Source organism: Rhinolophus sinicus, linkage group LG13 (assembly GCF_036562045.2).
Source record: "Rhinolophus sinicus isolate RSC01 linkage group LG13, ASM3656204v1, whole genome shotgun sequence".
Taxonomy (NCBI): Eukaryota; Metazoa; Chordata; class Mammalia; order Chiroptera; family Rhinolophidae; genus Rhinolophus; species Rhinolophus sinicus.
In genome coordinates, this window is record NC_133762.1 from 16,131,819 (window position 1) to 16,157,889 (window position 26,071).

The 26,071-nt window shown below is 43.3% G+C and overlaps 1 protein-coding gene across 1 annotated transcript in view; it reads right to left on the reverse strand.

Moving 5' to 3' along the window:
• Positions 1-2,834: 2,834 nt before the first annotated feature.
• The window catches only part of ETFA (electron transfer flavoprotein subunit alpha), a 43,938-nt gene continuing 20,701 nt past the window's right edge, over positions 2,835-26,071 (reverse strand). Inside the window, exons 9-11 of the mRNA XM_019751231.2 lie at positions 25,798-25,880; positions 7,490-7,555; positions 2,835-2,957 (exon numbers count right to left, since the gene is read on the reverse strand). Of these exons, the coding sequence (XP_019606790.1) occupies positions 2,856-2,957; positions 7,490-7,555; positions 25,798-25,880 (251 nt within the window). The 3' untranslated portion in view covers positions 2,835-2,855. The remainder of the gene's footprint in view (positions 2,958-7,489; positions 7,556-25,797; positions 25,881-26,071) is intronic.

Genomic DNA, 26,071 nt, shown 5'->3' on the forward strand with positions numbered 1-26,071 from the left:
AGCACAGGGTTCAGGGGCACCGACCCCTGCACTACAGTTAAAATTCATGCATAATTTTTGACTCCCCCAGAACTACTGTTGACCTCTAGCCTTACCCGTAACAGTCAATTGACACATATTTTCGATGTTACATGTATTATATAGTGTATTATTCTTGTAATACAATAAGCTAGAAAAAAGGAAATGTCATTAAGAAAATCATAAGGAAAATACATTTGCAGTATTGATGGCAAAACAAAAAAAATCCACGTAAAAGTGGACCCACATAGTTCAAAACAGTGTTATTCCAGGGTCAATCATACTTATCAATCTTGAGCACCTAGTACACACCTGTATGGGAGGAAACAGGTGGGCTGACACGTAACGGCGACTATACCAGGTGTGGTATAATCTCATTTAATCTTCGTTACAACCTTGTAAAGTGGGTAGCGTCATATTTGTGTTATTTAGGAGGAAGCTTACATTCAGAGGGATTACATAAGTTGGCAAGATGACTACTACACGGCCAACGCAGACTCTGAAACGAAGCTCCTAATTCCTGTGCCATGTGATTTGTGAAACGAAAAAAAAGAAAACCTGTCCTAACTCCTGACTGTTGAAGGCTGAAGTGAAACAAATACAAGAAAATAAAATATTATGTGTGCAGTTTTTCACTCCAGCCATAAAATTTGGTGGCCCTAATAGCCCTTAGAGAATTATTAGGCTAACAGCTATGTATACTTGTTATGGGTGATGCAGTTTGACATTTAAAATTTTTACACAAACTTTACTCTAAAAAAGTCCTTTGCACACAGCTATTACTTAACTTATATTTTCTTTAAGATCTTGATCTAAATTAGGCAAAGCGAATTCACTTTCATTCCTAATCTATGTAGTTTTATTTTGAATGTTGATATGCCTTTACGTATTTAATTTAAGAAGTCAGAAGGTGGTCCCAAGATGAGCACATTCACTAATCTACATGCCCACTCTTCTGTCACCTGTGTTGCCCTCGTTCTGATTTCAGCTGAGAAAACAACAGGCTGACTACTGATGGCCAACGTCCAGGCTTCTGGAATCCATCACAGCTGCGGTCCTTGTCACTGCACCACATCTGCGGTACAATGGTGCCGAACCACCAGCCGTAGCAGCTGGAGAGCGGGAACGGCCAAGGGATGAGATAAAGGGCAGACTCGGGTGCCTGGCGTAGCGGTGACAATGACCTGCTGAGCCATTTCCCCAAATCACCTCTCTTGGGTACACAGATAAATTCAACGAATGCACCTCACTTGTGTTACTCTTGTAGTAACAAAGGGACGCCGCGACTTTAGTATTTTTAGTATTTTCACAATCTGTAACTAGATTTTTCCCAGAATGCACCTCCCTCCTCTCTCTGCAAACCTGGGGGCTGCCCTTCATGCTTTCACACAAGAGGCTCAGTGCAGGTGACGTCACCCCATCGATGACGCTCCTGCCCCAAGGCAGCTGTGCACAGACATCACGGGTGGCCAACTGTCAGACACTCATCCTTTCACCCCGTGACCCTGCCTATGAACTACAACACACACTTCACATGCAGACTGAAAAAACACCTTCAAATAACCAAAATTCCTTCTGAGCTTATTGAAATATTCTCTTGAGGAAAAATAAAAGGCGACTCCAGTAGATGTCTGTTTGCAAACATGTCCACCCGGAATGTGGTTAGGGTTCAGAAAGTATTTCATTTCACTGGTAAGTGGTCAGGCCCGTACTGTTTATCTCACCGGAACTAAATGCCTGCTATTTGAACACAATCATCCTCACACACAAATGCAGAAAGTTTCCCTGCTTCACACTCCCTTTCCTGCTACTTGGATAGCTCAGTGTTTCGTCTTCCACAGCGGAGCCAGGGAACAGGACTCCAAGGTCACTGAAGAGGGGCTGCCTTCTTCCCAAAGCACGATACAAGCTCCTTGGGGAGGGGGCTTCTGGGGGGGAAGGACGCCGCACTCTGGTCTCTGCCCTCACTCCTGAGTCAGTACCTCAGGGCACACAGTGCAGCCACAGCCACAGGAGCAAGCCAGCCCTCTGCCGGGGGCCACCATGGCTGTCCCCAGGCTGCACCCAGGCCCACCGCAGCTGCCTCCATGCTGAGGCAAGCCCACTTCCCCCAGGGCTGGATGCTGCTTCTGGAGCCTCAATTCCCAGATTTCTGCACAAGGTGACCTACAAGCTCACAGGCAGCCCTGGGGACAGAAAGAGGCCATGCTGTGCCCCAACACTGGCCTTTAAACACAACCCGGGAGAATCAGCTGCTCATCACTAGCACCGAAGTAATTTCTTTCACGTGGAGGACAAACACGCAGGTGGCAGCATCAGGGAAACAACACTGAGAAAAGTGAGGCATGTGAGGGCTGGCGGGGGGGGGGGGGGGGGGCGAGTGTTCTCCCGACACCTGTCAAGTAACGAAGGCTCGAGCTCTCGAACACGGCCAGCACGGTGCCTTGTGGAGTCACTTAAGGGGGACCCAAGTGGCCAGTCTGCCCTGGAAAAGCTACAGCATCACTGGCAAGTCCCCGAAGGAGGGGACCTGGTGTGAAGGTCCTTAAGGTACCTGCTGAACATGAATGTGGAGTCACTTCACGTCGTGACTGAGTCAGCATGTGAGATGCCACGAGCAGTGTGGGTGTTTTAGACAGTGTGGACTCCTCAAAGGGAAAGCCACAGGCTCTATATAAACATCATGTGTGCAATAGGAAACTTCATTTTCACTCGTGCAAACTGCTGTGGCTGTATTAACAAACGCGCACGCAGATACATGCAGACACTCGCTGTCTCCCTGGAAGGGCTTCCGCCCTGACCACCACGACATTCTCAGGTGATGAGCTACATAACAGCTACTCTCCAGGCCAGCTTACCTTGAACAAATCTGCAACTATTCCGTAATCAGCCACTTGAAAAATCGGAGCTTCTGGGTCTTTGTTAATCGCCACAATTGTCTGTGAAATACAAACAGAGTTAGGCCTTTATCAAAAACAATAGGGAGCCACATGAGGAAATTCAAAAGCAACTGCATATGTGGGCAATTACAAAGTGACCGCACACACCCAGGGAAAGGTGCAGGCCCAGGGAAAGTCCAGAGAAGACATTAACCTCACAACTCTGATTAATGCTTGACACAGAGGCAGCTTACAACCATCAAATCAACAAGAACAAAATCCAGAAATAAATCCTCACAGTACGGTCAAATGATTTTTGACAAGGGAATCAAGACCATTCAACGAGGAAAGAACAGCCTTTTCAGCAAATGGTATTTGCTGGCAAAACTGGACATCCACATATAAAAGAATGAAGTTGGATCCTCACCTCACACCATATATAAAAATTAATTCAAAGATTTAAACATAAGACCTCAAACTATAAAACTCTTAGATGAAAACACAGGGCAAAAGCCGCATGACACAGGTTCTGCCAATGACTTCTCAAACATGACATCAAGGTCCAGGCAATAAAAGAAAAACTAGACAAATTGAACTTCACGGAAATTAAAATTTTTATGGACAAGACACTATCAAACGAGTAAAAGAGCAACTCAAAAAATATTTGCAAATCATGTATATAATACTAAAGAATTAACAAACGGAATATAATTTTAAAAAACCTCCTAAGACTCAACAACCAAAAAACCAACCAACCAGATTTAAAATTGGGCAAATGACTCAAACGGCCACTTCTCCAAAGATCCAGGAATGGCCAACAAGCACATAAGATGCTCAGCATCACTAGTCATTAGGAAACACAAGTGAAAGCCACAGTGAGATGCCACCGGGATGGCAGGTATCAGGGACAAGAGTTGGTGAGGATGCGGAACAACTGGAAGCCTGTGGCTGGCTGGTGGGACTATAAAACGGTGTAGCCACTGAGAATAGCACAGCAGTTCCGCAAAATGTTAATGACAGAATGACTATATGATCCAGCAATCCCGCTTCTGGGGAGACACACACGAGATCTGAAAGCTGGGTCTCGAAGACACACTTGCACAGCCACATCACAGCAGCGTTCTTCACAACAGCTAAGATATGGAAGCAGCCCACCCACGAGTCCTTCCGCAGACGAGCGGATGAACAGGGTGTGGGCTGCGTGGACAACGCAGTACTATTCAGCCCTAAAAAGGAAGGACATCCTGACACGTGCTGCAGCGCGGATGGACCTGGAGGACGTGACGCTCAGTGACATCGGCCAGTCACAAGACAGACGCTGAAAAATGGTTCCACTTATCCCAGGTGCTCAGGAGTAGACAAAATCGTGGAGACAGGAGGCAGACTGGTGGCTGCCAGCGGGATGGGGAGTTAGTGGTTAATGGGTATAGAGTTTCAGTTGTATAAGATGAAGAGAGTTAAGAGGTGGTGACGGTTGTATATTATGAATATGCTTAATACCACTGACAGTGTGTACACAATTTTCAATTATATGTTTAAAAATGGTTAAGATGGTAAATTTTATGTTACGTTTTGTGAGAAAAAAAGTTTTTATAACTCAGTGGAATATACTAAACAAATTGAATTTTACTATATGTAAATTATACCTCCGTAATCTGACTTAAACCAAACAGACAAAATATGATCGGAAAGTTTTACAGGTCATCAAAAAATTTCAGATATACTGAATAAAATGAAGTAACATATTTCATATTTGGTGTGCTTTGTTTGATAAGACAGTTAGAATTCTACTTTAGCAATCATCATGAGATATTTATTAGAGTTGATTCTAAGCTTACTTCACTTATAAAATGATTAATATTTTCTATTTCCTATTAACATATAAATTTAAACTTGTGATTATAAATGTTAGATTTCAACATAAAAAAAGAAGTAACAAATCCGTATCCTGATTTATAGCATTTGAAGTTCAAACAATTTACCCTCTATATGCTGATGCATTCCCTTTCATATTTGAAATTTATTATCCAGGGTCTAATGTGAGAATGTAAAAGTCAAAGATCTAGTCAGCCTGTTAGTAAAGGAAAACTTGAAAACAGAAAAGTTTGTCATTATGTATGCAGAAAATAAATGTAATAAAACAATTACTACATCCCCTACAAAAACTACCAAAAGTTCCGGTCTCCAGAACATTTTTTTTAATGGGAAAGGTTATGACAACAGAGTACTAACAGATTAAGGAAAAATTGTCCCTCAACCAGGTGCTGTGCTTGCCAATTATTCTTTTGTTAACAAGAGATAGATGTCTGCATCACAAATAATTTGGTATTCCCAACAGATGGCTTCTAACACCACTGCCATTAAAGTAAAAATAGGGTTTGCACTCTAACGTGGCGTCATTTCTACAGATTGTACATTATAAAAATTCAGATTTCTAGAAGCACCATTAGATTTCTAGCTGCCTATCACTCTATCTCATGAAAACAGCTGGAACACATTTTAAAAGAATTTTGATACCGTCTGACTTAAAATATAGGCCACCCGACATGTGTGCTTCCCTAGAGGGGCCCTGAGGAGACCCTCACAAACGATGGGCATAACCTTCCAGGAAACCTGAGACGGGAGCAATGTAGCCCAGGGAACCACGCATCCAGGGGAACAGGCCACATACACACTGAGAGACGTGTGCTCAGAGAACTGGAACCACGGTTTCCATCTGAGCCTCCAACCCAAAGTCACAGGACGAACACTCTGATTCCAGGCATGGATGTACATGGAGGTGTCTGCCTTCCAGGTACATGTAGCATGTTTCACAGCTACTACTAGCAGACTTATTTAATTAGCAACGAGTAATGATTTTCCTGGAGGCCACCTAAACATCTTACAGTTTAATCATCGGAAAGCTTTTCATCTCACTATATGACAGTTACTTTAAAAAAAACAGCACACCACTGTGGGCAAGGAACCACTAAAGTGTTTCGGAAAAACGACTTGAGCTGGGTACAGTTTTCCAGATTCCTCGAGAACATTCCTGAATCATGGACTGTAAATAACTACGCTAAACCCTGCCTGCACCCTGGAGCTCTCCTCACGTCCCCATCAAGTCCTGTCTTCTTCCCTACAGGGCTAGGAAGGCACAGCCTGTACTCAACCATATTCATGTGAACATCGTTCAAAAAGTGCTTTCATTCCACTGACTCATTTGACAGAACAAGTGGATGCCACATTCCTTTGACTGTACCGCGGTGCTAATGAAAAGGGGAGCTTGTAGGCAATGCAACTATCAGATTTAAACTGAGCAGTCTACAATCCCGCTGAAGAGCTTCACCAATACCACAAGCACACCGCGCTGTGCTCCCACACGACACAGTGATGACAGGGGCTCCGTCTTTTTCATTTAAGCATTTCCCCCGTGTGCTCAGACATGTGCTGACCGGTGGACAAGTCATGGCTCCAGTTTAATCCTATGGCGTGTTCCCAACACCGGGCCCCTCACTTCATCTGCTCCCTTTCTGCTTTGGCGTCTACCATCTAGTCTGTTTCTCCTCCGCTCAGCCCTGTTGGCTTGGAATGAGCATTTGCACCAGGATCTTCTCAGCACACAGGATCTTTTATTTCAGAGAAGCAGAACGCTACGTATGTCTGAACTGGGCTGGCTGAAACTATTTTTTAAGGTTGCTGGTGTTGGAGTGGTATTTCTTCCTTAATGCAGCAGTAACCTTTTCCCTACTGGCACTGTGGTTCTCGGAACTCAGGAAAGAAACCTGCCATCCAACTGTGAAATCTAACTGGTTTGGGGCCAATTAATTGAGGTTACAAGGAGGTAGGTAGTGCATATGCATTTTTTTCAAGTTAGAAGTTAAACCTGCTAAAAGTCCCATCGACCTTCCATCCACATAAAAGCAGGGGTGTCAGAAACATCTCTGACTTCATGACAGACTAACTTCATAATTCAAACTGCACACTGTCATGCATAAATTAACGTGCCATATTCTGAAATATATGTTCACCGTCATTACACAGGACTTCCAGATACAGTCCAAGCAGCAAGTTAAAAGCAAGTATTGCCACCATATACTGCATTTTTGAAAATCACTGAGGTATTAAGACACTGCCACCCAATACCTGCCAGCCAGTCTCAGTTCAGTGACAACCCAAGAAGACGTGTGAGGGTGGGAGGGACTGTTGGGGACCAGGGCAAAGCAGACAAGAGCCGGGGATCAGGACCTTGTACACTAGTTAGACGGCCAGAACCTCATCGAGCTGCTCTCACCCCCCATTTTCTGCCTACGGATTGCCAGAGCGGAGGGATCTCAGAGAGCATCACCCAACACCTGCCTCAGCCCGACAAAGAATCCAGGTGCACACAGCATGTGACTCGGGGCCAGCCCTCTGTCCGGGGCAGGCCCTGCCTCTGTGACCAATGGCCAACGCTACACGTCCAGACAGTGGACACACGCACTTCTTTCAGCTCCCAGACCTGTGTGCATGTGAATGTTTCGACCACAGTAACTCTGCGGAGACGCACAGTGAGACCCAACATCTGACACCGCAAGTTCTCCTCTTGGCACCGTCCTTACTGTGCAGTTTACCTTGCTGTCTTTCATTCCGGCTAAATGCTGGATGGCCCCAGATATTCCAACAGCAATGTAAAGTTCCTGAAACAAAAGAGACCGTATCGTTAATATGGCTTTGTATTATAACGCCTTCCAGAGTGTTTCCAGACTTTGGCACAAGGTCATTTAATGAAACAGATGCAAGAGGTACTACGTGAATCCGGCCTCTCCCTCTGTGCGCCGCTAGCGGAGAACGTGGTGTGATCGGGAGACGGACAGTGAACTGCTGAGCGTCACTACGTGCCAACCACCATGCTGCGCACGTCCCATCCTAGGCGTCTCTTAGGCTCTCAGTCTCTGGTGAGGCAGCACTTCCCGTCTGTGTACACGCCCACCCACAAAACCCTCATGTGGTACTGTGACGTATAAACACAGACTCACACATATTCACGCATGTTTTCACTGAGTTGCTGGCCTTCTCCTACAAGGATGTTTGCCAGAATGGTAGTCAGGATATATTTACTGAACTTCCTATTTAGAAAAGGCAAAAATACAAATTCTTCTCAAGAGGTTCTAAACACACATACACGCCCACACACAAACTCTCCCTCCATGAAAGATAAACTTCTGAGGACCCAGGCTCTTACTCTGTGTTTCCAGCACTGGAGGCCCCCTGGGGTTTCTAACAGACGCTGCCCATCATGTCTGCACCTCTTTCTACCCCTCCCCCAACTGCAAAGGGAACGAGGACCGGCGGCTGCGCTCTGTCTGTGGACCTGTGAATTTTCAAGTCTGCGTGTTTGACAATGAAAACGCACGGAAAACCGATTTCATAAATGAGCGTGGCAGCTCCACTCTGTCTAGGGGGTGCACCAAAAGCAGCTAACTGCGTTTCCCACACATTGCCTGTGCCGCAGGCCCTGGCTGGGCAGTGAGTGCTCCTCCCAATAACCAAACCATCACACGGGCTGCGAAGTGTCTCCTCAATGTGAACAACTCGATCTCATTACAGGGCAGAGCCTTCAAAGTCAACGGCAGTGGCCAGCATCCTGGTTTCCGGCACTGCTCCAAGTCCAAAATCAGACCATCTGCACCGGACCTGGGCAGACGGCCTAGCCACCTAACGCTGTAATGTTCACAACACCCAAGTGTGAGCGCCCCTCTCTGTTTCCTCAAGTGGCAACAGAGACGGGATAGCCCCAGCACTGGAGCTTTATACAGGGCCCCCCCAGGACTCCCAAAAGTGCAGCCAGAGCCGGGATCCACGAGGACAGGCAATCCCTCTATCCAACACATGACGGGCCACCCCGGGCCTTATCTCCACAGCCACAGAGTGTCCAACTGCTTCTGGAGCAGCAAGACACCACTGGGTGCCCTGGAAGAGGAAACAACCTGGTCCCCAAGGTGAAAAGGAGCTGGGCTGCTTTTCTCCACACTTATCACCAAAAGCCCTAAGATACGTCAGAGCAATGTGGCCAGAAGTGACTGTGTCTTAAGGTTGGGGGTGCACGGTAGGAAGTGAGTGGTGTCACCTATGGCACACACACAGCTGCACGGTGCCACAAGGCCCTGTCACTGTACTGTCTCATCAGACAAGGGCTTTCACATGAGTGATAAACAAGCTTCGTTTCTTTGAAAAAGCACTATTATTTTCTGTTAAAGACTTGCAGGTAATGGCAATTGCTAATTTTAACACCATTTCAGTTGATTCTGAGCAGCATTTCTTTCATAAAAGGACATTCATTAAATTGTTCATCCAAACAGACTTACGAAATCTCATATTCCGGAAAACCAGGCCAACAAGTTCTAATGTAAAGATCTGTAATGCGAGTTACTGAGACAGACAGACGGGGTTACTCTTTAGCATATTCTCAAAGCAAGCGCTGGAAAGGATCAATCGTTCTGTATCGAGTCCTGCTCACACATATCTACATTAAAATTCAACAAGCCTTAAAAGCCTCTCATCTGCATCGGAGAATGCTCATAAAAACTGTTGATTCACTCTGGCAGCAAACATCTACAGAAATACAATATTAATGAAATTCACTCTAAACTCCCGGAGAGATGGAACCGTTGACTTTAACCACAATGTCGCCGAGGAAACAACACATTCTGGGCCAAAGCACAGCAAGACAGGTGGCTCCGGGATCAGTGTAAACAGTGCAAAAGGAGTGCACGCCCAGCAGGACCTTCCTTACTGTCTGTCGAATGCAGTTCTGACTAAACACGGACGCATTGCAACAGCAGCCAAGGATGAGGCCTGGACTCCGGCTGCTTTCTGAGATCTGACAGCTCTCAGGCAGGAATTGGGGATTTCTCCCTCTTTTTAAAGAACAGGCAGTTAGGCTAACAGTTAGGGTGCTTCCTCGCAGTTCAGAAAGCATTTCTGCACTTCTGTGAGAAAAATCAGTGTGCAAAACTGCCCAGGTGCGAAGGTATGGAGCAGCCCAGACCCTGTTGCACACCACAACGAGGTGAGCCCTGCCCTGAGACAGTGCCCTGCCACTCAGACAGTGAGGAGATACTGGAGAGACGTTGAGAGGCCTCTAGAGGGGACAAAAACAGGAGGGATGAAACAAAGAAGAGGCCCAGCACACACAGAGGAAAGGAGGAAAAACCCGAGCAGCCTGAGAAAGGGCGGGGCCCAGAGGCCTGCGAGCCGAGGCCACCTACTCAGCTGCGGGCTGGGAACAGGGGAAGGCAGTGGCGGTAAGAGGACTAAGGTTATTCTGAAATACAGAAAAGAGCTGCAATCCCTCTTCTTTTACCGAAACCCGAGGAAGATTGCAGCAACAGACTCGTCCAGAGAATGAGGGCCGAGGCAGAAGCTACAGGCACCGGGATCACACTGCCTGGGTTTAAATCCAGCTCAGCTGCTGACAGGCAGCTCTGTAAGCTCTCGGCGCCTCCGGGGATGTCAGATCCCTACTTCCATGCTCATGGGCCTCGGTCGTTGGTTAGGGTGGACTCTGCTTTCCCAGGACCCCGGCACCGCCGCTCCTGACTTTGGTTTGCTCAAACACTGACTCTCTCAGCCGTGGGGTGTCCCGGTGGGCTCCGTGGGGGGTCTCAGAGCTGCCATATACCGCTGAGTAGGCTGTGTACTGAACGAGTCTGGAGGGCAGCATCATTCACCTAACAGTCATTACAGATCTGTATTTTCATTACTACAATTTTCCAACAGATGGCAGTCAAGTCACCTGAGAAAGGGGCACCTTTCCTAGTCACACAGGAGAGCGTAAGGCATGGCAGAAGTGCACGGCAGCCAGAGCCCCCGTGGTGGGACACTGTCATTCTGTGAGTATGACGTGACAGGAGAGTTTGAGAGGGCCGGGCTAACTGTGATTTTCCGGTTGCTGACACTACTGTTGGACCTGACAGGTACTCTAATCCTTTGTCCTGTGTCTTCAGGAAGCTCATGGTCTTATAGCACAGGTCGCACCTGTCATCCAGCACAGGGGACACTCACGTGTGACAGCCCCTGCCACTGAGCAGCATGAGGGCCTGCAGGGGCAGGAGGCAGATGAGGGATGACGTCATCTCTACCGTCTGCCAAACAGGAGCCCACGTGTGTGGCCTGTCCTGCCGGTTCCTGCTCCCTCAGTCCTTTGGACTAACCAAGCTTTGAAAAGTAGGTTTTCTTGGTCCTGCCTTACAACAGACAGCCCTGCACGTCTGAGGAACAGAAAGGTGACTGGAATGAAATCTTAATCCTCAGACAGAAATCTAACGGACCGACCTGTGGAACCAAGATGGTCACCGCTCTCCTGGATCACGTATTGGGAAAGCTTCTTCTCACTGACACCTCAGTTTTGTTTGTGCATTTCCTATGCTATACGGCAGGATGCTGCTGCCCAGCTTCCTTCCTACACAATGCTGGCTGGCTGAGGACATTGAGTGAATTTCTTTATACGATTCCAAAACGATCTTCATACAGGGATACATCCCAGATACAGGTACCAAGACATATCAAACTGGTCAGATAAAAAACATAGCGAATTAAACTTACACGAGTATATGACTTTTTTCTGCAGCAGGGACAGAATTCCGCCTGCAGACAGTTCAGACCTGCTTCACTGTAAACAAAGTAGAAAGGAGAGCTCTGCACATTTACTGTTTGTTTACATGAAATGTGAATGTGAGCAGATCGGTATACCTGGAGCTTTCGGAGCAGAACAGCCAGGCCAATACTGCTTCATCTCTTTAAAAACAGATTTAAAATCTCTTTGCTACCAATAGTCTCCCTTTCTAGATACAGTTGGGGAAGGAACATAGGAAACTACATTTCATAAAAGGCAAAAAGTTAAAAAGACATCACGTAAGCATTTCCAACTCGAGTTCAGAGATCTAACGTTACCTTCTCAAAACACGACCCGTCACCGCCTCAGGCGGGCCCAGTTCTACGGAACGGCAACTCTCTCAACGGTCTTCACTTACACAGCATCTGTTACACACACACACACACACACACACACACACACACACACACACGGCAAATGCCAGCTTAGGCCCTACATGAAATTTATCACAGCAAACGAGCGTCTTTCTGAGAAGCCGATTAAGCAAACTACATTTTCTACTTTCTACAAGGCTCCTGTGCATCAATCCTGCTATATTTAGTCCTGCTGCTCATTGAAAAGGCCAAATATTTCTTTTGTTTGCCAAAATGTGTTTGAGTCTCTTCTCTTTTTGGAAGAGGTCCCAAACGCAGAGTGCAGTGATCTGCGGCTCTTCTCTCCAACAGCTTCCTGCCTGCATCACGAAATGCTCAGGCAGGACTATGGCTCAACTGAGTTTTCATGAATGGACTTGACCCACACCCTCCGTCTGAAGCGGAAAGTATGTTCCAGCCAGCAGACAACGCTCCTCTACTGGGGTAGCTCTGGTTTGATCAGGATCCAAGACAGCACCAAGCATCGCGGTCGCAGGAACGGTCTGATATGCCAACAACCAGGCAGTACTTAACACACAGTCTCAGCTTCGACCATGACTCTGAGGAGTGGAAACTGTTCCCAATTTACAGAAGAGAACACACCGGCTGAGGCAGGCGTGGTGCGTGGTCCCAGGTTACACACACCCAGTAAAAGGCAGGCTTCTTAACCCGACTCTTCTGGACTTAGATCCAGTACCTCTTCTACTACTCCACAACAGCTCCATGTGGTGGCAGTGCTGGTAACATGCTTTCCCTGAAGTCACAAGTGACCCAGAGCAGATGGCAATGTGTTACCACCAGCACACGTTTCATCGTGTAGTTACTTCACTGGTTTTGTTCAGAAGGTAATGTAAGAACCCAGCTGCTCAAATTCAGAATTAAAAAGATGTTTTTTTAAAAAACAAGGACATTGGGCTGGCCCGGTGGCTCAGGCGGTTGGAGCTCCATGCTCCTAACGCCAAAGGCTGCCGGTTCGATTCCCACATGGGCCAGTGCCAGATGGCTCCATTGGTTGGAGTGCAGGCTCTCAACCACAAGGTTGCCGGTTTGACTCCTCGACTCCCTCAAGGGATGGTGGGCTCCACCCCCTGCAACTAAGATTGAACACGGCACCTTGAGCTGCTGCTGCTGAGCTCCCGGATGGCTCAGTGGGTTGCACTGCGTCCTCTCAACCACAAGGTTGCCAGTTTGACTCCCACAAGGGCTGCGTCCCCTGCAACTAACAACGGCCACTGGACCTGTTGCTGAGCTGCGCCCTCCACAGCTAAGATTGAAAGGACAACAACTTGACTTGGAGAAAGTCCTGGAAGTACACACTGTTCCCCAATAAAGTCTTGTTCCCCTTCCCCAATAAAAATCTTAAAAAAAAAAAAAGGACATTAACTGTATTGTGACTTGCAATTCAAAAGTTTAAATGTAAGCCAGAAAAGGTGAAATTTCAGCTTTTGACCTTTTAGTACTGTTTCTTTTGATGATAGGCTCTGATTACATAGGATGCATAGGACCTGCGATAAGCTTTTCATAAGAGAATATTTTTGACAGTAAAATTTTTAATATTTGACTACTTGCAATTTTATCAGTGACAAAAACCAAGGCCCCAGGAATAGGTGCCACTAGAACATGACTTCCAAGCTGCCTCTTTCCCAAAATTACAAAGACGACGTTGGCCCCTGCTTATGCACAGCCTTTCTGGATGTTTAGTCTGAAATTACTGTGATAACGTCTAAGCCAAGCAGCTCAGGAAAGCTACACAGTAACCAGAGGAAAGAGCGTGGAGGCTCCTCAAAGAGTTAAGCATAGAGTCACGGTGTGACCCAGCAATGCCACTCCTAGGTGCAGCCCTGGAAGAACTGGAAATGGGGACTCAAACAGATACTCGTATGTGAATATTCACAGCAGCATCACTCACAGTGGTCAAAAGGAGAAAACAAAACCACCAGTGTCTTCCCACAGTTACATGGATAAACAACATGCTTAGGGAATAGTAGTGGGACATTTTTCAGCCATAGAAAGGAAGTTCTTACACGTGCTACAACACGGATGAAATCTGAAAACATGCTCACTTGCAATAAGATGGTCACAAATACTGTATACAATATTGTATGATTCCACTTGTATGAAACACCTAGCCTATGCAGAATCGCAGACACAGAAAGCAGATCAAGTGCAACCAGGGGCTGGGCTGGGAGGGATGGGGCGCTAGTGCCTGATGGGTCTGGATTTTCTGTTTGAGGTGATGAAGAATTTGGGGTATAGATGGTGGTGATGGCTGCACAACAATGTGAATGTTGTTAATACCACCGAATTGTACACTTAAAAATGGTTAAAATGGCAAATTTTGTTAGATGTTATCCCAATAAAAAAAAGTCATTAGCCAGTTATCACCGACACAAACCTTCACACAATTCTCCATCTTCAAAAAAACTTAATTCTAGGATTTGTGGGAATTCTCTGTACTCTCTTTGCAATTTTTCTGTAAATCTAAAACTGTTCTAACATATAAAGTTTAATGTCAACTGTAATTGAAAAATAAAAAACATTGTAAAATAAAGTTTACCAAAAAATAAGAAAGCCTAACAAAGTTGTGAAGTTCAGCCCAAGTTACAGAGCGACCCCTTGAAGCACCTTGTAAAGTGACAAGAATGCACTCGAAGTGATAAAAATGTTCTTTTGTGCAAGAAGCTAGCACTCGTGTCTTGGCCCCTAGAGGGAGCAAAAGGAGGGAATTCCACATGCTGAGCAAGCACCTCTCCAGTGACAGACCTCTTCTTCTGTGCAAGGTCTTGTTGTCAGCCATTCCTGTGCATGTTTAGCACGTCTGAAGCTATGAGAAAGTAAGCTAGCTTTTAAATGAAAGAACCAAAAATACAGTTAGAATAAAGAATGCAAATTTAAAATACTTTTATTCAGGTGACCACACCAGGAGAGCTCAACCAAGATTTTCTATGTACCCTTCTTGATTTTCATGCCTGCTGTTAGACTATCTATAACACAGACATGTCAATACATCACATCAGTGGCATGCTTGTAAAGTCACAATATATATTAAAAGAATTGAGTAGTCTCTCCAAAGCTTAAATTTTGTAACTTTATATATAAAAAATGGTAATGTAGGAAAAATTTCACCAATAGAGTCCTCTGGACTACATTCCATTTAGACCTCTGAAATAAATGTTTAGAGAAATCAGTCTGATAAAAATTAGCCAAGAAAATGAATCAAAGATCAAATCAGAACTCAAAGATCCAATTAAAACTAATTTTTAGCAAACTAGTGTTTAACGACTGCACAACCAATTGAGATATCCAAACCCCAGTTTATAAACCATGTAACTTCCCTCTGTCATTCCAGGCTTCGCTGGGGGCTGTGAGCAGGCAGGCCGTGTAATCACCCTTAAGAAGCACATTTAGGCTGTTTTCTGGACTACAGGTCTGCACAGCGCCTCTCTCTGTCCTCTTGGGAACAGAACATCAGCTGCTTTCAGCTAAATGCACTCACACATGAATATTTCAGGACAGTTTACTGCTTCCATACCAAGCCCAGAGGAATAAAGCATCAATTTGGGAGCACAGTTCTCTGGGAGTTAAAAGCCAAGCTGGGTAATGCAGTACGAGAGTGGTTGTCAACCTACAGCTTTTTAGTGAGTCAGAAAAGCAGTCCATAAATCCAGTCCCAGCTGTATACAAAAACTCCGGAAAGTCTGTTCCCACACAGACATTCTGGCTTCAGTGAGTTATCAAAAGAAAACCCCAGAAACACAACTTCTTGTCTTGGTAAATTCTCCCCAAACTGCTTCTTCAACTAGTAAACTATTCACTTACTCTCAGAATTATAAATGGACCACTAACCTGTTAGTAAAATACCAAAATATAGACAAAGTAATCTACTTCCACGAAGAAGATGTAGTAAATGTAAAAACACGTTTTCTGGGCAACTCCTTAGTGACTGCAATATGCTCATTATATGTGTATGTGATTAGGAAGGTAACATTGTCCACAGAGGTTCCAAAAGGCAATCCGGAAAAACATATAAGCAGTGAACCACCACCAGCCAAGGCCAAATATCAATTAACGGGCTAACAAAATCCAGTGACACAATCAGACATCAGTTACGGAAATAAGAACTCAACAATATCTGTTCCTGATTCCTGAAGAAAAACATCCCTTAGCAAACGAGGATTTGTGAAAGCAACTGTCAAAGTAGCTAACACGACAGCACTTAGACTCTATGCTGGGCACGGCTTTAAGTGTGTTACATATGCTGACTCATGACATCTCTACAACTACCAGATGAAGGGGAGACTATTATCATCACCATCATACAGCTGAGAACACGGTGGCACAAAGAAGGTAAGTGACTTGTCCCAGGTCACACAGTTAGGCAGCTGGTAACACGAAGGGCTGGATTCAGGCAATCTGGCTAGAAAGTCTGAACTCTTAACCATTTTTAACCAGTCACTATTGTAGGGAATTTCTTTAATCTGCTAAAGGATACCTACCAAAAACAGACAGCAAACATCGTATCTAGTGGAGAAACACGACGAGGATTTCCTTGAAAATAGGGATAAGGATGTTTATCTATTTAACAATGTCCAGGGAGCTACAGCTGACACAGTAAGAAAATTAAAATTACATTTTCCCAGAAGACATGACTGTGTGTACAACACCCAAGAAAAATTAGTAAGAGCAACACATAAATATCTATTGGATTCCTATTCATCTATATACTTTATAAAGAAATTATACAACCATCTAAATAAATGGAAAAGTAACACTGTGGTCATAGAAAACTATGTATTACAAAGATGTCTATTCTCCCTAAATTAATCTGCACACCCAATGTTCTGCACTTGAAGAATTTTTGCTATCTGAATATTTATTACAAATTGTACTTTAACCCAGGAGTCACTATCAGATACAAAAGACTATAATGAATCTGCAAGAGTGCACATTTAAGGTGTTCATGAATTTGAGAGACTGTCCCATCCACTCAGCAGCTGAACCTCAGCTGTTCGCCTGACAGGATGACATGTCCACATTGTACGACCGCAAGTATCCACAGAAAGAGGGCCACATTGAGGGTTTTAAAAACTTCCTTCCTTCACTGAAGGCTCTGGACAAGGAGTCCCAGAATGGATTTCTGGAGGCCCAGGAGCCAGGAAGAGAAAACTGCCCGTCAACTCTGGGGGCCAGGGTGTGAGCTCCTTTACCAGCACCCAGACTCACTGGTGAACTGCAGCACGGCTCCCACACTCACCACCAAACCGCGCCCGCGCAAGTCTTCCATCAGTAAATTATGGTTTTTAAAGGGCCTTAGTTACTGGGGCAGAATTATTTGCACTCCTCATGTATCTCCTAGCAAATTTTCTCGTTGGTTCATTCACACTGCAGGTTTAAAGCACTAAGGAGAAGTACCACTGCATGCTGTCCGGAAGTGTGCAATACCTAAGTAACTTGTGCTTTAAATGCTTTCTATTATGCAGAAAATTTTACATAGGTTTTTATCCAACTGTGGAGCTTGACCAACTAATTCTAAAACTGCAGAGAAGGGCAGAGAGCCAAGCCCAACCAGGTAACTTCATTATAAAGCGTTACATGTAGTACAGTGATACACAATTGACCAATAGGACAGAAAAGAGAGTCCAGAAACAGGTTTGTGTGTATATGTAAACTTGATATATAAGAGTTGACACTGCCGATCAGTGGGGAGAAAGGGAATGTGTATTAAATGATTACCCATCTGAGAAAAAAAATGAATACCTACTTAACACGAAACATGACAATCAAATCAAGTAGATTATAAACCAAAATGGGAAAACCAAAACTTTACAGGTGAATATTGCTAGGTCCGTCTTAGCAGAGATTCCTTAAACTAGACACAAAAAGTATATACAAAAGGAAACCAAATACTTTGACTACATTAAAATTAAAAGTTTCTACTTATTAAGATATCATTACAGAAATGGAAGACAGCTGTAACCTGTGAAAATCTGTAATATAATACACATAACCAATAAAAGATTAGTATCCTCAATATGTAAAAGAACTTCCAAGAATTGATAAGAGAAAGACAAACAGTTCAATAGCAAAATTGGAAAAAATATATATGTAAACAAGAAATTCAGAGGGGAAAACTCCATGAATGCACATGTAGCATATGAAAACATACCTCACTAGTAAGCAGGAAAAAGTAAAAAGTGAGATTTTACGTCCATCAGACTATCAAAACTTTTTTAAAAATTGTAGTAAAATACACATTACATAAAATTTACCAGTTACTCCTTGTTAGGTGTAGTTCTGTGGCATTTTCTGTTCCCCTTGTTGTACAACCATCACCATTATCTCTATCTCCGTAACTGCAAAACTTGAAAAAACTGAAAACACCCAAGTTCGGAGAGGAGAGGAGAAAAGGTAACTTTTAGTATAAACTGTTGGTAAGTATAACTAACACTCTGGAAAACAATTGGTCACTTTCTGGTACAGCTGCGCATTATCCTATAACTAAGCAAGGCCACTCTCAGTCATACTTCTCTAGGGAACCACTGACACACAAGGAGACGTAAGAATCTTTATAGCAACATTATTTGTCATAGCAGAAATTAAAGACTACCTAAACAGACATCCATTAAGAGGAAAATGGGTGATGTGATTATTTATATAACATCAATGAAACACAAATGAAAAAAGTGCTACTTGCATTAAAATGGATGAATCTCACAACCGTAAGATTGACTGCAAAAAGGATAAAGAATGCATCGAGTCAACAAAATGGGTATAGAGGGAACGTACATCAACAAAATAAAGGCCACATGTGAACAGTCCACAGCTGACATCACACTCATACTGAAAGCTTTTCCTCTAAGATCAGAACAAGACAAGGATACACACTCTTGCCACTTTTATGCCACATAGCATGGAAGTCCTAAACAGAGCAATCACACAAGAAAAAGGGGGGGGGGGGAAGCATATGAATTGGAAAGAAAAAAATAAAACAGTCTCTATTTGCAGATGACATATTATATACAGAAAATCTGAAAGACTCCACCAAAAAACTATTAGATCTAATAAATGAATTCAGTAAATTTGCAGGATACAAAATCAATATACAGAAATCTGCTGCATTTCTATACACTAACAATGAACTATCAGAACAATCCAATGTATTATTGCTTCAAAAGAATAAAATATCTAGGAGTAAGTTTGACCAGAGGTGAAAGACCTGTACTTTGAAAACTGAAAGATGAAAGCAATTGAAGACAAGTAAATGGAAAGACACTCCGTGCCCATGGACAGGAAGAACCCATGGTTTAAATGGCCACACCCACCACCCAAAGCAACCTACAGATCCCATGGAATCCCCATCAAAATTTCAACGTCGTTTTTCACAGAAATAGAACAAACAATCCTAATATTTGTACTGAACCACAAAACACCCCAAAGAACCAAAACAATATAAACAAAAAGCAAAGTTGGAGGCATCATGCTCCCTAATTTCAAATGGTATTACAAAGGTATATTAATGAAAACAGCATGGTACTGTCATAAAAATAGACACATAGATCAATGGAAAAGAACAAAGAGCCCAGAAAAAAATCCACGCAGAAGGGCCAATTAATTTACGGTACAGGAGCCAAGATTATACAGTGGGGTAAAAGACAGTCTCTTCAATAAATGGTGTTGGGAAACCTGGACCACTGCATGCAAAAGAATGAAACTTGACCACTATCTTACACCATACACAAAAACTCACTCAAAATGGATTAAAGACTTGAATCTAAGACTTGAAACCATAAGATCCCTAGAAAACAACGTGAGCGATGGTTAAGCTCATTGACATCAGTCTTGGTGGTGAGTTTTGGATTTGACACCAAAACCAACATCAACAAAAGTGAAAATGAACAAGTGGAACTACGTCACGGTACGTGGAGCCCACAGCACACCTACTACATAAGGCCACTCTGCTAAGACCGGAAGACAGAGCAGCCCTACCTAATATATAGAAACAAACACAGGGAGGCCGTCAAAATGGGAAGACAAAGAAACATGTCCCAAGTAAAAGAACAGAAGAACAAAGCTCCAGAAAAAGAACTAAGCGAAATGGAGATAAGCAATCTCTCAGACACAGAGTTCCAAACACTGGTTATAAGGATGCTCAATGACCTCAGGGAGAACTTCAACAGAGAGACAGGAAGCATGAAAATGGAGATGGAAAATAGGAAAAGGAACCAGTCAGAAATAAAGGATACCATAACAGAAATGAAGAATAGATTACAGGGAATCAACAGTAGATTAGATGGAGCAGAGGATCCAACCAGCGATGCAGAAGATAAGGTAGCAGAAAACACCCAACCAGAACAAAAAGAAAACTGAATCCAAAAAATTGAGGAGAATTTAAGGGGCCTCTGGGACAATATCAAAGGTACCAACATTTTTTTTTTTTATAGGAGTAACAGAAGGAGAAGAGAGAACAAGGAATTGAAAACCGATTTGAAGAAATAATGACAGAAAACTATCCTAACCTGGTGAAGGAAATGGACATACAAGCCCAGGAAGCGCAGAGAGTCCCAAACAAGATGAACCCAAAGAGGCCCACACCAAGACACATCATAAGTAAAATGCCGAAGGTTAAATACAAAGACAATCTTAAAAGCAGCAAGAGCAGTTAGTTACCTACAAGGGAGCCCCATACGACTGTCAGCTGATTTCCCAACAGAAACTTTGCAGGCCAGAAGGTAGTGGCAGGGAATATTCCAAGTGATGAAAGGCAACGAAATACAACCAAGATTGCTCTACCCAGCAAGACTGTCATTTAGAATTGAAGGACAGACAAGGAGCTTCCCAGACAAGGAAAACCTGAAGGAGTTCATCACCAAGGAGTATTACAAGGACTCTTAGAGGGACTTCTTTAAGATGGGAGAGGGGTTAAGGATGGGTGACAGGGGAAGGGATAAAGAAGAACAAACTGGGTGTCATACACTAGTCATGGTATAGCATACAGGAATATATAGGTAGGGTATAGCATAAGGAATATAGTCAACAATATTGTAATAACTAGGTATGGTGCCAGATAGGTACCAGATCTACCAGGGTGATGGATGGGAAGGGGGTTGGGGGCAGGGTGAAAAGGGTGAAGGGATTAAGAAATACAAATTGGTAGTTACAAAACAGTCATGGGGATGTAAAGTATAGGGAATATAATCAATAACATGGTCATAACAATGTACAGTGCCAGGTAGTAATAGGGGATCACTTCCTAAATTATATAAATGTCTAACCACTATGCTTTACACTTAAAACTAATATAAAATAATACTGAATGTCAACTCTAATAGAAAAATTTAAAGAGGGGAGAAAAGATCAATAACATTGTGACAGCGTGGTACAGTGTCAGATGGTTGCTGGGCTTACGGTGATCACTTCTTTAGCACAGGGAATAAAATGTGGTGCTAACACTGTGTAGTGCTAGGTGGGTGCTGTTGAGTAAGTATGCTGTACACCTGAAACTAATATAATATTGTATGTTAGCTGTATTTTAATGAAAATGTCTTTAAATTTTTTTATGAAGTCCTAGCTAGACGGATGAAGAGACGGGAGCAAAAAAAAAAAAGACAAGGCACAAATTTCCAATTACAGAAATTAAAGAGGACCTATCACACTAGATCTCAAAGACTATAAAAGGAAAAGAGGGCAGTATTATAAACAACTTTATCCAATACATCCGACAACTTACAAGAACTGGACCTATTCCTTGAAACATACCACTTAGCAAAACAGACTCAAAATAAAAAGAAAATCTGAATAGCCCTAAATCTATTAAAGAAGTTGAGTTAATTGTCAAGTACTCCAGGCCCGGATGGCTTCACTGGTGAATTCCATCAAACATTTAAGAAAACAAACTAGCAAACACCAATCTTACGCAAACTCATTCAGAAAATAGAGCAGGGGGAACAATGTTCAACTCATTTTACGAAGGCAGCATAATGCTGATACCAAAATTAGACTAAGATTTTCTAAAAAGAAAGAAAATCACAAAATTATCTTGATAAAGACAGACCCAAAAAAATTCTTAACAAAATATTTGTCAATCATAACCAGCGATAGATTAAAAGGGTAACATCTGATCGAGCAGGACTTATCAAAGTCATTCAAGGTGGTTTAACATTCAAAAAATAGAACAATGAAATTCATCATATTAACAAAATAAGAGAGAAAAGCCGTATGATTATTTCCATATGTGCAAAAAAACATTTGACAACATTCAACAACCATTCATGGTAGGTAGCACCCTCGGAAAATAGGGGAGAGAAGGGAAGTTCCTCGACTTGATCCCATCAAGAAAATAAACAGGCAAGATTGGAGAAAATACTTGGAAACACGTATCTGACAAGAACCTCTTATCTGGAACATATGAAAAACCTTCTACAACTCCCTAACAAAAAGACAAGGAATTCAATTAAAAGCAAAGGGCCAAAGATGTGAACGGGCACTTCATAAGGAAGATGCTTAAATGGGCCAAACCTACAGTGTTCATCCCCGTGAGATCAGGGAAATGTGAGCTAAACCACAATAAGGTGCCGCAGCACACGCACCTGAACAGGTAAAACACCAGATGTGGGCGAAAACGAGGAGCGACTGGAACCTAAATACACAGTTGGTAGGCATGTAAAACTGTACGACTACTCGGGGAAGAAACTGTTCAGAGAGGGGCGTGGGAGACCAAGGCAGGTGGAGAGGGAGTCGTGCAGGGGCGCTGGCAGTGCGGGCGTGGAGCCCACGTGGGGTTTCCCACTGTGGGGGAAGGGCACCACCACCAGAACGGGCGAGAGCTAGACTTGGCCCTGTGGTATTGGACTGGAATTGGCAGTATCACTGTGAAATCAGGGCTTTCCATGTAGACAGACTGACCCGGAACGACAGATGAAAAATGTGTTTCATGCATATGTAAATGTATGTGTGTATCTGCCTACATATCCTCACCCCCACACACGTCCCTTAGCTTTTTCACTGAGAGGTCCTGGGAACAGTGACATCCCAATAGCAGTGAACACAACTAACATTGGGTTGTCTTCCAAATATTGTTCTTCACTGAAAGGAACCAGAACTCCTGAGAGAAAAGACTGATTCCAGGGCTGGGACAGCAAAAGTAGAAAATGAGCCTGGAACATCTCATTGGGTCAGAAAGTAAGAAAGGGCTCCAAGAATGATGGGAACATGTCAAAGACATAGAAGTTGCCCTGAAGGGGTTCTCACTGGCCAAATGTGGGAGTTTCTTCATCAACAACAACAGATGCTCGCTCACTGAATAGAACGGGAACCGTGACGTCTACACTGATACACATAAACGAATAAACTGAAAGTTTCAGGCAAACTGGAAAATTCACTGCATTTCAAAGTAACTCCTCACAAATAATTTCTTAATCACAAAGGGAAAGCACTTGACAGTCGAGAGCTGTGACAGATATCAAATGATCAAAGTGAAGACCATCAGCAATAAGATAAAACGAAACTGCGTGCCACCTGCAGATGAACTATCACCGCTGTGATGTCCCTGTCAGAGACGTATGACCTACACTGAATTGTGAGGACACATCAGACAAACCCAAATGGAGGGACATTCTACTCTACAAACAATGTCTTATAATCGTCAAATGTACCACGGTCATGAAGGTCAAGGTAAGACTGGAACTATTTCTGATGGAAGGACACATGACAACATGTACCACGTGATTCTGAACTAGGTCCTTTTGGTGTAAAAAATAGGATCGGGACAGCTGGCGAACCTGAGCGGGTACGAATGCCACCACTGCTAGTGGCCTGACTTTAGAGGCTGAATAGTTAGTGGTCACGCAGGAGACCATCCGATGTATTAGGTGACAACTGGCCGTCAACTCAGCGACTTACTCTCAAATGGTCCCCAAAATGAAGGTTTTTGCTATGTACTTGCAAGGTTTCTGTAGACTTGAGATTGGTTCAAAAAACGTTTTAAAGCCTTAAACGCGCACGCACGCACACGCACGTGCACAGAGGCAGGCCTAACTTAGGCTTAATAAATTAGCATCTCTAGGGATTGTATGATTTATGTTAAAGAGAGTCTTCAAAGCATTTAATATATTTAAATTCCCTGTAAAATTTTCAATAATTCCATATTCATAGCCGTAAGGCTGAAGAAAGCTGACTGTCTGACATTTATTTTCAATACAGTTAAGGACGCCATTGGTCACTCCCTGTCACTGCTATGCCACTTAATAACAAGTGCTCCCTTTCCACCAACAGAAATAAAAGCTTCTTGTAGAAGTATTATTGATTAGAAAGGTTCTGAGTCTCGAGCTGTCTGCTCATTAAACATGGACAAACAAGATTTCCACAGAACGTGTGTGTGCCACACCTGATTAAATGCCAGGGAGGCTCGAGGTCACCTGCTCAGGGAGTAACAAGTGTGCATCACAGGCAAACAGGACACGTGGCTGTGTGACTTCTTAGTTTTTGTACCTATTGTAGATTCTGAGATGACCTTATCTGACTTCAAATAAGCTGAATAACACAAAAGTATTAACCGTAAGAGGAAACACCAATACATTAGATCTTATAAAAATTAAATTTCTGCTCATCAAAAGAAAATAGGGAAAAAATATTCATAGTACACGTATCCAACTAACATTTCATACACAGGTTAGATACAGAAGAGACGATAAAAGGAAAAAGAATCCAGTTTTAAAACGGGCAAAAGACCAAACAGGTATTTCCAAACATAACTTCCAAGAACAGACAACATTCTGACTATTTTGAAATTTGGAAAAGGACATCTGATAGAAAAGGGCACTGAGACAGATTTTTTTAATGGCTCTGATCTGACACAGGTTTCTCCACTATCCCAACACAGAGCGTTCCTCCAAAACCTTTTGTAAGCCAAAATGGTGTCAAACAAAGCAGCAGTTATTCATTTACATGTAAAACTTTTGGAGAGTTCCCGGTCCCAAAAATAACCTACCAAATCACACCAAATAACACGACACCTAAAATAACGTTAACTGCGCCAGGAGCCGCTGCCTCTGTACCTGCAGAACAAACACGGGTGTGATTTTCGCTTTTCACGTTTTTTCATAAAAGTAAAAATCCTCTTCAGACTTCCTTCAGTTCGCGAAAACCAGTACTAATGAAGGTCTCCGTAACAGCAGAGTGGCTGGACGCAAACTTTCGAAAAGTGGGGGGTACCTGGATCTTGTTTCGAAATAACATCAAAAACTCATTTTCTCCCTTCAATAAAGATTTAAACTGGCCTAGATTCCTATCCACTGAAAACTTGTATCACCTGAGAAATGTGAACAATCATTAGATACTATTACTGATTCAACTCGGAAACCAAAGCATTCCTTCTGTAAGTTTTGGACAGATTTAGCTGAAGAACTCCCCTGTATTACTCATCTATATGGATCAGAATTTGCAGAATTTCATGCAACCAGACAAAATATGGAAATAAAGCAGGTGTTCAGGAACTGTAAGACTACAACTGTCACTCACAGGTCCTGCATTCACAATTCTGTGTCTGTTAATACAGATTCACTGTTTTTACTGATTTTATAATATATAGGCTTTATGGTAAATGTCAATGTGAACTTATAAAACCCATTTCACAATAAAACACTGTTTTTACCAATTTTACATCTGGTGTTATAACATGGACTTGGCCAGTGTCCCACTGCTTTCAAAACTTCTGAACATCTTCTGGGTATAAGAACTGCCAAGCATTTTACTGAGACCAAGAAATCCACAGGCCCTGAGAGAACGCACTCACCATGTCGAGGGCTGACTGCTTAAGGAACGGGACAAAACCCAGATGACAGTTCAACAAATACATATAGATGTGGTTCTTACCCACCCCAGAATTTTGCAAAGCATGTTTCATTGCAGTACTTACCGGTGCCACTATTTTTCCTGTCTGTCCCACTTGCATGTCATTGGGAACGAAGCCAGCATCCACAGCAGCGCGAGAAGCACCAACTAAGGGGGAAAGAAAAATGTCATTTTTCTGAAGCACGACTACTCAGCTACTTGGGATATTTACTGATAAGTAAAACAAGACACCGATACAGTCCAGTTAGAAATGCACTGTCAGAAGGCCTTACTGTATCCACCACCAAGTCAATCCCCTTCGTTTCTCAACGGTTTTTAGTTTCAGGGTCATTGTCACT